The sequence below is a fragment of the Molothrus aeneus genome, chromosome 24, assembly GCF_037042795.1.
Source record: "Molothrus aeneus isolate 106 chromosome 24, BPBGC_Maene_1.0, whole genome shotgun sequence".
Lineage (NCBI taxonomy): Eukaryota > Metazoa > Chordata > Aves > Passeriformes > Icteridae > Molothrus > Molothrus aeneus.
Window position 1 is genome coordinate 1555001 of NC_089669.1, and position 12211 is coordinate 1567211.

At 58.0% G+C, this 12211-nt stretch overlaps 2 protein-coding genes across 6 annotated transcripts in view; both read left to right on the forward strand.

The window, feature by feature from the left end:
- The window catches only part of FKBP5 (FKBP prolyl isomerase 5), a 19426-nt gene extending 18868 nt beyond the window's left edge, over positions 1 to 558 (forward strand). For all 5 annotated transcript variants that reach the window (XM_066565179.1, XM_066565174.1, XM_066565176.1 and 2 more), the window contains one exon: positions 1 to 558. This exon is cut by the window's left edge and continues 610 nt beyond it. The gene's annotated coding sequence lies outside the window, so the exon portion shown is untranslated.
- A 5734-nt stretch (positions 559 to 6292) lies between these two features.
- Positions 6293 to 9865, forward strand: TULP1 (TUB like protein 1). Its single transcript, XM_066565322.1, has 9 exons — positions 6293 to 6338; positions 6455 to 6589; positions 6771 to 6862; positions 7039 to 7212; positions 7563 to 7675; positions 8155 to 8263; positions 8458 to 8556; positions 8809 to 8980; positions 9732 to 9865. Exons 1-9 carry the CDS (start codon positions 6293 to 6295, stop codon positions 9863 to 9865), a joined length of 1074 nt encoding a protein of 357 aa, XP_066421419.1.
- The last annotated feature ends 2346 nt before the right edge of the window (positions 9866 to 12211 follow it).

The following is a 12211-nucleotide window of genomic DNA, read 5'->3' on the forward strand; positions in this document are numbered from 1 at the left end:
CAGGATGAGAACCCACATGGCCTCTGTGCAGCCCCTGGGTGCAGGGACATCTTTAGCCTTTAAAGCACTGTTTGGGGAGGGGGGAACACACAGATTTTACCTTCTGAAGGAGCTGGTTCCTGTTTCTTTAGAGAGCAAAAAAGCCTGTCCAGCTTTGCAGGTGCTCAACCCACAGCCTGCACCCCATGCCTTGGCTCCCAGCTTTAAATGGGAGTTTTATTGCTTTTATTGGGATCTGGATGTGGGGAAAATAAAAGAGCAGGTGGACATGTGGTTCAGAAAGGCAGTGGCTGGGTCTGAGCTGGTGCCGTGGGTTTGTCACTGAGCAGCTTTCCCATGGTGAGGGGGTCCTGGGTGCACGGTGTGTCCCTGCCCCAGAGCTGCTGCTGCCTCCTCAGCCATCAGCCCTGTCCATCCTGAAGGGACACTGTCACTACCCCATGAGAACAGCTTTCCAGTTGTTATTTTTCCTGTCTCTATAATAATACCCCTTTTGGAGCTTGAAAATAAACAACTGAAAGAAAAAGGAAAAAAAAAATAAATAGTCCTCTTTCTCTGGATCCTGCTCAGCAAATGGGGTGGCTGTGGGGAGGATGGGTGGGTGCTCCTTGTGGGGGAGATGTCCCAGCAGTTGAGGAATTCTTGGTGTCTCCAAGAGCTGCTGCTGCCCCTTTTTCTCAGTGCCATTGTTCTCTGGAGAGCCAGCAATCCTTGCTTGGGAAGTGCCTGGCCGGGGGATGCTCTTTGGGGATCTCAGCTGTTTTTCCAGCCTGGGAGGTTTATCCAGAGGCTTTTTTCCTCTGCCCCACAGTGTATTGTTTTGGGAGGGGTTTTCCTGAGGGTCAGCTGAGTGGGTGGAGGGGTTATTTGTGCCCCTTGAGTGGGCAGAGAACAGAAAGCTGAGCCAGTGGGGTACTAGGACTGCCCATCCCTCTTTTATACCCCCCTCCACAATCTTGCCAGACTATGCCAGATTTGGTTAAAATTCCTCTCCTCTAGTCCCATCAGGTGGTACCTGGAGCATCATTTCTCAAGCCTGTCTGTTTTCCCACCTGCAGCAGTGGCACAGCATCCACATGGCTGCTCCAGCTGCTCATCCATTTAAACAGCAGGAATTTTCTACCACCATGGGATGCCTCTCCCTGGAGGCTGCTGTGAGACCCAGAACCTCTGCAAAACCTGGGCTTTTCACTTTTTCTTGCAGGGCAAAAAGTCCTTTGGGGACAGCCCAAGCCACATTTTCCATAGGAAATAATCTCAACAGGAAAAAGCAAAAACAAAAAAAAAAAGGAAAAAAAAAACCAAAACAAAACAATTTGCTTTGCAGTTTTTGGGCTTGCTCCCCGTTTTTAAGCAGATTTTTTGTTTATTTTGGCTTGGTGCTTTCCTGTCCCTTGGAAGAGAAATTGAACTCGTGTGGGTGATGAGGTTTAGAGGTGAAAGGGAAACCAGGAGGGTTTTGTAAGGAGGATTAAGAAGCTGCCGGTGCCGGTGGGTGTGCAGTGCTCAAATGCCATCTAGTGGCACCAGGCACGGGCTGGGGGTCTGGGGGGGACTGTGGTGGGCTGGGCAAGGCCAAGGGTCCGCTGGGGACACTGGGGACACTTGGCCTGTCTGGCTTTGCAGCCCAACACCATCCATGGGGGCCTCTGAGGAGGAACAGCAAGAGTTAAGTGGTGTAACGAGGAGGTGAGGCACGAGCAGGAGATTATGAAACACATCCAAAGAGACCTCGGGAGGTGGGACAGGGGTCAGGGCAGAGCAGTGCTCAGCACAGGAACCCTTACACCGCCCAGAGCAGGGATGCTGCTTTCCCCTGAATGGGCTCTCCACGCAAAGTTCACACAAAACGCCCAAATCCTGCTCTTCACTTGCCAAGGAGACATTTCTGGGTGAAAAACAAAGATACCCAGGGAGGATAACCCTAAACACAGTCAGAGAGCCACTCCTCTGCCCACTGGCTGTGCTGTGCCAGGGACCCCAACCAGCCAGGGGGGAACCTGTGCACCCCAAAAGGGTTTGGGGTCTGGCTGAACCCCTGCATTCCTGCAGAGCCCCCTTTTCCTGTGATTACTCCCTGCCAGCCTCTCTCCCTGGCTGCCAGCCCCTGAAATCCTATTAACCGAGTTTCAGGAGAAATAAAGTTAATCACCTCCTCCAGCTGCTCTTCCTCCTTTCCCTTCTCCTCCTCCCAGCACAGAGATTGCGGGGGCGATGCTGGGAGGCCGCTCTGGCTCCTGGGGCTGGCACTGACCCCGTGGCCCCGGCCCTGGGCTGATAGGGGCTGCAGGGCAGGGCAGGACCGAGCGGAGCCGAGCCGGGAGTGATGCCGCTGCAGACGGAGATCCTGCGGGAGGTCTGGGCTGCAGACAGGTCGGTGTCGGGGCAGGGTGGGTGATGTGGGGTGGGATCTGCGAGGTGGAATCTGTGGGGTGGGATCTGCTGGGTGTGATTTGCAGGGTGGGTGATGTGGGGTGGGATCTGCTGGGTGGGTGATGTGGGGTGGGATCTGCGGGGTGGAATCTGTGGGGTGGGATCTGCTGGGTGTGATTTGCAGGGTGGGTGATGTGGGGTGGGATCTGCTGGGTGGGTGATGTAGGGTGGGATATGTGGGGTGGGATCTACAGTGTGGGATCTGCGGGGTGGGTCTGTAGTATGGAATCTGTGGGGTGTGATTTGCAGGGTGGGTGATGTGGGGTGGGATCTGTGGGGTGGAATCTGTGGGGTGGGATCTGCTGGGTGTGATTTGCAGGGTGGGTGATGTGGGGTGGGATCTGCTGGGTGGGTGATGTAGGGTGGGGTATGTGGGGTGGGATCTACAGTGTGGGATCTGCGGGGTGGGTCTGTAGTATGGAATCTGTGGGGTGTGATTTGCAGGGTGGGTGATGTAGGGTGGGATCTGCAGTGTGGGATTTGTTGGGTGGGATCCACTGGGTGAGATGTGCAGTGTGGGATTTACTGAGTGGATCCACTGGGTGAGATGTGCAGTGTGGGATCTGCTGGGTGGGATCCCCTGGGGGGGGTGATGTACTGGGGTCCCACAATGTACTCCCCTCTCCTCCCTTCTTTTCTCCTGTTTTCAATTTCAACACAGTTTAGTGAGCAGTTGTTATTTCTTTATGGGGTTGGTGGGATGATGCTCGTTGATTTACAGAGAGGAAAAGTTTCTTAGATGGGGATCCCCAAGTGAAGCTCCTTGCTGTCCCCCCTGGCAAAGGCAGAGCCTGTCCTGTGCTCCTGGTTAGGAGGGATGATGTCAGGCAAGCTCGACCCAGTAGAGACAGGGAAATGCTGCTGGAACCAAATGAAAGACTGACCTCTCCCCCTTTACCAAAAATGGGGACAATCCCGTGCCCCCAGGGTCTGTGAAAACCCTCACCCTTTTGGTTTCTGTGCCCCACAGCCCCAGTGAGGAGCCAGGGAGCCCCCAGCAGCACAAGCCCAAACAGGTGAGACAAAATCCTTCCCCTCCATCCCATGTGCCACCATCCCCTGCCCTGGCTGTCCCCGAGGGCTGGGGACATCAGAGACCCTCAAACCCCAGAGTCCACACCAAGGCCGATTTGGGGCTGCTCTATTGGGGTGCTGCAGCCTGTGAGGGCATGAGATTTTTGGGAACCCCCTCCAGATCAGGTGGGTCGAGACAATTCCACAGCCCTCCCTTCTTTGTGCATCCTCCTGACCCCCCCTCACTCTGAAGCACCCCATGAGGAGGGTTCCTGGTTCTTAGATAACAGTTTAATTAAGCCCCTCCGTTAAGCTGTAAACTGTGACTCACTTTCCCCAGGCCATGACCCTGAAAGCCAGACCCCCCTTCCCTGCCTTTCAGAGCAGCCCCCAGGTGCCCCCGAGCCTTGGAAGGGTCTCAGCAGCAATTTCGTCCCCCACCCAACTTAATTTTTAATCATCAGCTCCTCCTTGAAGGGCTTTGTTAAGTAAGGGAGTGGTTGCCCACCCTGCAGCTTCTTAAGGGATTAGGGGGTGCAAAGGAGATTTTCTGTGTGAGCTCATGACACGGAAGAAAGCAGCCAGTTCCTAGCTTCACCATGGAGCCCCCAGCTCCCCCTCCCCAAATTCACAGTCCTGGAATAGCACAGGGATCCATCAGGATCCCACTTTTTGCAAATCACCTTCACACACTGTCCTGGAGCAGGAGGGAGAAGCAGGGCAGGACTGATTTCCTGCGAGGGGGAAGATGCTCTGCTGGGCAGTGGAAGCCTCAGTGCACCTGGATTTGCTGAGATCACTTTCTGAGAGCCCTGAGCTGACACCCACTCCCTGAACACCTCCTGCCCAGAGCCAGGTGCTGACCCACATACTCTGTATTTGGTAAATCTGGGTTATTTATAGCCCCAGCTAACCAGGATTAGGTGTGCTGTGCCTAATCCTCCTGCTTCCCTGCTCCTGCTGACCTCCTTGCCATCCACAGGAGCCTCTTGTGGGTGTGAGAGCAGATGGAGGTGAGAGTCCAGGCTGTCTGCCCCTCCCTATGTCCCCTGTCCCAGCTCAGGTGCCCAGTGAGGCCACCAGTGCCCAGAGTGGCTCTCAGCCAGGGTCCCCGTGGCCACAGTGAGCTTTGTCCCTCTGTGCTGGCATGGTGTCACAGCAGCTCCATCATCACATCCCTCATCTCCAGGGCTGTCCCAGGGCAGGTGTTCTGTCTGTCTGTCTGTCTGTCTGCTAACAGACCTTTCTGTTTTCCTCCCTCTGCCTTCCTCGGGGGGTGCCCCATGGTAAGTCACACTTTGGAAGGTGTGTGGGCCAGGGAAAAGCCTGGCTGTATTTCTGAAAGGAACCTGATTGAGCAAGGGTTCCCTGTAAAGGGAAAAGGTGTTTAAGGCTGGCACCACCTCTGCAGCACCGTCCATGAGGGCAGAAGCTGAAGAAGAAGAGGCAGGAGCCCGGGCTGGAGCCCGAGGCCAAACCACGGCGGCCACGGGTGAAGAAGCCGAGTGAGGCAGGAGCTGCAGAGGAGCCTCCAGCCCCGGCACAGGGTGAGCACAGATCCCCCCACAGCCCCACGGAAATGGGGGGAAATGGGGGTGCCCCACCCTGCACCTGAGGCGCTCTCTCATGGGCATCTCTTCAAATACGCAGGGGTGAAGAAGGTGAGGAAGAAGAAGGAGGAGAAGGGGGAGGAGGAGAGCGACAAGGACCCCTCCAAATTCACCAAGGAGCCTCGGAAGAAGAAGGAAACCCTGGCTCCTCGCTCCCAGGTGCCCAAGGGCTCCAAGAAGCCACAAGGTGCGGGGGCAACACCCACCCCTCTGCAGGCACTCGCTCGTGTCCCCTCCTGTCCCTTCGTGTCCCCCTGTACCGGGTCCCGATAGCGCTGTCGGTGCTCCCAGCGCCGCTGGGGCTCTGCACATCCCCGGCAGAGCTTTTTGCCTCAAACCCATCTACGGAGCCGGGAGAAACGGGGATGTGGCAGCGGAGCTGCGCTCATTGCCCCGCTCGGGGAGCTGGTATCGAGGGGGCAGTGGGCAGAGGGGTGACACACTCGCTGGGTGGGTGACACCGAGCTCCTCGGACACTCCTCGGGAGCGAACAGCGGCGCGGATGGGCTCGGCTCGGCTGCGGCCGCGAGAGAGCGCTGTGGCTGTGGCTGTGGCCGTGGCTGTGGCCGTGGCCGTGGCTGTGGCTGTGGCTGTGGCTGTGGCTGGGCCGTGGCTATGGCCGTGGCCGTGGCCGTGGCTGTGGCTGCCGTGCCCGGCGCTGGACACGGCCCCAGCCCCGCCGGACCCCGGGGGGACAGCAGGACCCCGGCCACCAGCCCTGGAGACAGCAGGAGGGTCCGGTCACCATCCCCGGGGACAGCAGAGGGCCGGTGCGTTGGCTGATGCCGCGGTCACCTCTGGGCAGAGCCGGTTGAGGATGAGGATGAGGATGATGAGGAAGAGGAGGAAGAGGTGGAGAATAAAAACCCGCCCAAAAAGCTCAAGAAGAAGGTTCCCAAAGAGCCCCTCTCAGGCGGGGGGGAGAAGAAGCTGAAGCCCAAGGGTGAGTGCCCAGGGATGGCTTAAGCCCAGCTCTGGGATCTGTCCTTGCTGGGACCAGGAGGTGCCTTCACTGCCCCGGGAGGCTCAGGGGGCTGCAGAGCCATCGCCCCCTCCCCAGGCGATCCCCCCCAGCTCAGCCCTTTCTGCTGCTCCAATCCTGTCCCCTCCTTGTCCCCATCACTGCCCGTTCCCATCCCCCTGGCTGGCTGCTCATCAGCTCCTCTGTCCCAGCAGAAGACAAGAGTGACCCTGACAGCAAAGCCAAATCTGCCAAAAGCACCAAGAAGGAGCCAATGTCCGTGTTCCAGGTGAAGAAGGAGAAGAAAAGCAAGAAGAAAGGTCTGGGATGAGCAGGAGGAGGTGGCAGCCAGTCCTGCTGCCTGATGGCATCACCCTGAGCCCACAGCCCCCAGTGTTGTGTGACCATGTCCCCTTACGTCCCCCGTCCCTCACAGCTGCCACCAGCAGTGATGAGGAGGATGATTCCGACTCCAGCACCAAACCCATTAGGTCAGAGAAGAAGAAAAGCCCAGCATCCCTCTTTCAGACTGGTGGGGACCCCCCAAAAGAGAAAAAATCCAAAAAGAAAGGTGAGAGGCTGGCACTGGAGGGTGGTGGGTTCTGGTGGGGCTTCTGGGGGTGCAGTGAGCTTGGCCATGGGGAGGGGGTTACAGTCACTGATGTTGGCATGGGTCTATGCTGAGCTTGATTTTGGGGCTCAGTAGAGTCAGGCTCTTCTCCCTTCTGTGTCCCTACTGTTCCTGCCAGCAGCTCCTCCTAAAGGAGGTGAGAGTGAGGAGGAGACCCCAGAGACCCTGCAGAAAAACTCCAACAAGAAGGGGAAAGCAAAGAAATCAAAGAAGGTACGAAAGACCCCTGAGAGCCGTGGGGAACCCCTCAGGGCAGACCAGGGGGTTTGCAGCACCCCCCAGTGAGAGCCACCAGAGTGTCCCCAGAGCTGCAGAGCCATGGGGGATGGATAGCAATGGGCTGGGGAGGGAGGGGGGCTCTGGGGTCACCATCCCCTCTCACGCTGCAGCAGAAGGAGGAGAGGCCTCCGTCCCCTGTCATCGAGGTGGAAAACCTGGAGGAGTTTGTGCTGCAGCCGGCGCCGCAGGGCGTGACCGTCAAGTGCCGGGTGACACGGGACAAGAAGGGCATGGACAGGGGGCTCTACCCCACCTACTACCTGCACTTGGACAATGACAAGAAGGTGATTTGGGGTGGGAGCATGGAGACCCCTGGGGCTCTGCAGCCATCCCAGAGAGCACCCTCAGGGTTTGGGGGGATGCTCGCCTGCATCCCGCTGTGCTGGTGAGTCCTGAATGGGGCTGCTCCCCTCTCCTGCAGCTCCTGTGGGTGGTGCCTGGGAGGGTGAGCTAACAGAGCTGGAGAGCCACTAAAGCTGGGCTTGGCTCAGCCCCTCCTGCCCTGTAATGCTGACAGCATTTTGGGGATCATCTTCGTGACTTGCTCAAGGTCATGGCAGTGACTTGTTGGGGGACAGCAGTGGTGATGGCAGTGACAATGTCCCGTTCCCACACGGTCCCACTGCTCTACCAGGTGTTCCTCCTTGCTGGGAGAAAGCGTAAGAAGAGCAAAACCTCCAACTACCTCATCTCCATCGACCCCACTGACCTGTCACGGGGTGGAGAGAACTTCATCGGGAAGCTGAGGTAGGAGCAGAGCTGGCACCCCAGTTTGGTGACACCCCATTTCTGCAGCACCCTCTTCCCACTCCACGGCTTACAGGCTGTCCCAGGCTATGGCTGGCGCAGACAGGAGGTTAAATTCAGCATTTCCCACTGCTGTGTCTGACCTGAGGAGTGGTGGGGGGCTGAGAGGGGAAAACAAGCTTGGCCGGTTCCTCCCAGCAGACAGGTCATGGCTAGAAAAGGCACCTAGCAAGTCCCAGCCCGCACTGCCAGCAGCCACACAGCAATGCTGGGGTCCCCCGTGGTGGCAGCACCCTATCACACCCTGATTTGGGGGTTCCTTGAACCCAAGAAAACCACTGGAGAGTGGGAAGGTCAGCATTGGGGGGGAGCAGCACTGGGGGTTTGCAGCCAGACCAAAACCAAAGCTGTGCCTGGAGAGAGGTCACAGAGGGGGCAGAGGGGACTCAGCCACGGCCATGTCCCACCCTTGGCTGCAGATCCAACCTGATGGGAACGAGGTTCACCGTGTTCGACAACGGCGCCAACCCCGAAAGGGCCAACGCCGACTGGTCCAACGTGAGGCAGGAGCTCTCGGCCGTGGTCTACGTAAGAGCAGCCACACAGGAGCCCCTTCCCGCCTCCCCCGGGCAGGCAGAGAGGGGTTCCCACCCTGCAGCCCTTCACTGGGGCTTGCAGATGTGTGGGATGGGCTGGAGCCACCCCCGAGCCCTTGTTCAGCCCTCATGAGAGGCTGAAACCTGCGGTGGTTGCTGGTTTTAAGGACAGGGTTTCTCTTGCAGGAGACCAATGTTTTAGGGTTCAAAGGCCCCAGGAAGATGACTGTCATCATCCCTGGGATGAATGCTGACTGTGAGAGGGTGCCCATCCGGCCCCGAAACGTAAGTCAGGGGCCAGACTGGGAGAAACTCCTTGGGAGCTGGGTTTGCTGGGCACCACCTTGGATTTTACCCATCTTGGGGCATGGAGAGGCTTTCAGGTGTCCCTGAAATTCAAGGTGCCCCTGGGAGGTGGGAGACGTGGTGTCTGGCTTTTTTCCCCATGATAGATCCCATTTCCAGCTGGGTCCTGTAACAGAGCATCCCCCAGGATGGGCTCCGGAGGGCTCACCCCAGCTCTGCTCCCCTCCCCAGGATAACGACGGCCTCCTGATGCGATGGCAGAACAGGAACATGGACAACGTGATCGAGCTGCACAACAAAGCCCCAGTGTGGAATGATGAGACCCAATCCTACGTCCTCAACTTCCACGGCCGGGTCACCCACGCCTCCGTCAAAAATTTCCAGATCGTGCACAGCAGTGACCGTAAGCTGGGACAGGGGATAGGGTGGAGGAGCACTGCCTCGTGAGCTGGCCCCAGCACCCACTTTTTTTTTATTGAAGTTCAGTTTTTTCATGCTCTGGAGTCCTGCCTGCCTTTCCTGGAGCTGGGATGAAGCCAGACAGGGCTCCCTGCAGGAGCTGCCCTTGGGCCCTGGCGCTGGCAGGGGCAGCGTGTGGGGCTCTGCCAGGCAGATTTAGGGCAGGGACAGATCCTGTGGGATGCTGAGCCCCCATCACACTGCAGCCACCCACCCAGGCCAGAGCACTGTCCCCAGCACCCACTGCTGGGGTGCACTGCCTTGGGGACAGTCCCTCAGGGGTGGCAGCAGCTCTGCCTGGATGCGGCTGCTCGTCACCTGTCCGGCGCAGTCAGAAGCCCTTGGCCTCCAGGGTGTTGGGTTACGGGACAGAAAAAGCCTCTTGAGGGCCCCTGGTTATTTTTACAGATTTCCTGTCACCCGCCCTCCAGCAGCAGCCATCCCACGGCTGGGGGGGCGGAGTGAGTGGGGTCCCTGTCCCTTGGGGGGCTGTGGCACCCAGGGAAGGGGGTGCTGGAGGCACCAGAGGGTGCCATGGGAAAACGATGCTTTTTGGTGATCTGTGCTGCAGCACAGCACAGGAGCCACAGGCTGAGTTCAGGTGGGGGTGCGTGGGCAGCTCCTTTTGGCCTCTGCAGCGTGGGCTGGCCGGGCGCACAGGTGACAGCCTGGTGGCTCCCCTCTCTCTCCTGCAGCTGACTACATCGTGATGCAGTTTGGGCGTGTGGCGGATGACGCCTTCACCATGGACTACAACTACCCCCTGTGCGCCGTGCAGGCCTTCGCCATCGCCCTCTCCAGCTTCGACGGGAAGCTGGCCTGCGAGTAGCGCTGGGAACACCCGGGGCCGCCAGGGCCACCAGGGCCACCGGGACCACTGGGGCCACCAGGGCCACCGGGGCTGCTGCCAGTGCCCCGAGGATGCTCCTGCATCCCTGTCCTGCTCCGCTCCCTGCATTTCCACCTTCCTGCAGTCTCGGCTCTTCCTGAGGTGGTTCCAGGCACCTGGTGCCCACTGAGTGCTGTGGGATGCTCACCCAGCTGCAGCCACGCTGCCTCTCCAGGCAAATTTGGGGCAAATCGCTGGGCTGGGGTGATGGCAGAGCCAGGCTGGAGTATATTCATATTCAGCAGATGAGGCTGACTGCAATCCCTGTCTCATCCTTTTGGACTCAGATCTTGGAAACTCATCTACCCTCCCCCTGCTTTATTTTTTTTTTGGGTTGGTTTTTTTTTGGTTTTGGTTGTTTTGTTTTTTTTTTGTCTGTTTTTGTTTGTTCTTTGGGGTTGTTTGTTTGTTATGGTTTATGCTCAGTCTCCCAGTGAGAAGGGGGTAGGTGGTCTCCTCACTTTGTGTTTCCTCATCCCTGCCCACATGCAGGTGGGCTCTTCCTAAGCTCCCAGCTAAAGCCCCCCATCCCGGCTCATTGCTCACCAGGCACCTCTTTTGCCCCATTTTGCCTTGTTGTGAGTGGATGGCTGGTGCCCATGGCGTGTTTGTACCCACTGGGTCTCACCTCACTGCCCAGAAATTGCTTTTTAGGGATTTGGGGCCCTAAGAAGCAGCCTGGCACCGGCAACACACAGGCACGTGCCGAGGGGTGGCAGTGCCAGCAGAGGAGGGCTGGCAGGCACGTGAGGCAGAGCTTGCATTGCTGGCAGGTGGCCCAGCTGGGCCCGTGCTGCCAGGAGGGACCTGGAAGAGAAAACTCAGGGTGCACCAGGAAGCAGTGAGTGACTCATGAGGTGTGGTGCGGTGCTGAGTCATGCTCAGCACCCAGACGGGCCCTGCTGAGCTCCCCGTGCCCTCAACCCTCCCTGCCCCTTCACTCTGTGGTGCCCCTCCAGACCTCCCGTGCCCCAGGTGTCCCCACGGGTGGTGCTCTCCTTTCGTGACAGGTGGTGGACAAAAGTTGCCATCCCCTGTCTCGGATTGATGGGGAGATGCTGAACAAATGCAGCTCACTGGGAGCAGGACAACTCATGCCCCCAGTTCCACCAGTTATGGGGTGAGGATTTGGCTGCACAAACAAATCTGATTAATTCAGTGGTGAGAAAAATGGGGACATGCCAGAGAGCCCTGAAATGCCATCCTCAGCTCTCTGGTGCTGTTTCTCACCTGCTCAGCTCACACGCTGACTCCAGAACTGTGTGGGATTCCCTTCCCAGGACACAAAGGGGTTGTTCCCCCATTCTGGGGGTGATATGAGCCCCCCAAGTCAATGCAGCTGAGAGGCAGCTGCGGCAGAAAGGCTGAGGAGCAGATGGATGAGATGGATATGATTGTGCAAGAGGGATGCTCATCCTCTCTGGGCAGTGTCGCAACATCACCGTGGGCTGAGCCTGGAGCTGAGGACAGACGACAGTGACAGGGGCACCATGAGCTGCTGGACCACTGGTGAACATCTGCCCCAGTGGCTTTGCAGATGGGAGTGGAGCTCTTCCCCAGCTGTATGAATCTGGGCTTCATGATTCTTGGGCAGATGCTCGTGGTGGGGCAGGCAGAGGTGGACAGCTTGGGGACAAGCCAGCCTGCGTGGGACATCATCCATCACCCACACAGCCAGCTCAGAGAACATTTTGTGAGCTAAAGGGAGAACCAGCCACAGCAGTTCAGGGCCAGCATCCCTGACAAGGTATGGCCAGCAAATGTGGGGAAAGCAGGAGCTTTCTGCCCAAATCCAGCCACAAGCCCAACATCTGTTTGAAATCGGGACGAGCTCAGCTAACGGTTGAGCCAATGCTTGTCCCCATTTCCTCCGGTGCAAGGAGAAGAGAAGCAGCTGGGTGAGAGAGGGGGCTTTGGGCTCCCCACGTTCTGTCTGCTGTTATCCCAGCTGCTCCCCAGGTTGATTCTCCCTCCCCTCACCCAAAAAGCTTCCATTTTCCATTTGCCCACTGTTGCTTGCAAACCCTTCAGGTTTCCCTGGCCTGTCACCCGTGGCAGAGCAAAATCCCCATCACGGGTGTCCCTTGCAGCGTCACCCAGAGTCAGAGCAGCCGCTGCATCAGCCGCCCACCCCAAATCCCTTTTACAAACCCTCTAACGCAAACCAACTGTGGCAGAAGAAACAAACGAAAACAATTTAATGGGGCGATGGATGTTCGGGCCCTTTGTTTGCGCTGGCTGTTAACACCAGAGGAGATGAGGGATGGAAGCAGTTGAAATGTGGAT

Bases quoted from the DNA above. Each gene is read 5' to 3' on its own strand.
- TULP1 (XM_066565322.1), top strand. From the start codon at position 6,293: ATGTCCGTGTTCCAGGTGAAGAAGGAGAAGAAAAGCAAGAAGAAAG. The intron at 6,863-7,038 runs GTACGAAAGACC...CTCACGCTGCAG, and splicing joins AAGCAAAGAAATCAAAGAAG to CAGAAGGAGGAGAGGCCTCC. The intron at 7,213-7,562 runs GTGATTTGGGGT...CTGCTCTACCAG, and splicing joins ACTTGGACAATGACAAGAAG to GTGTTCCTCCTTGCTGGGAG.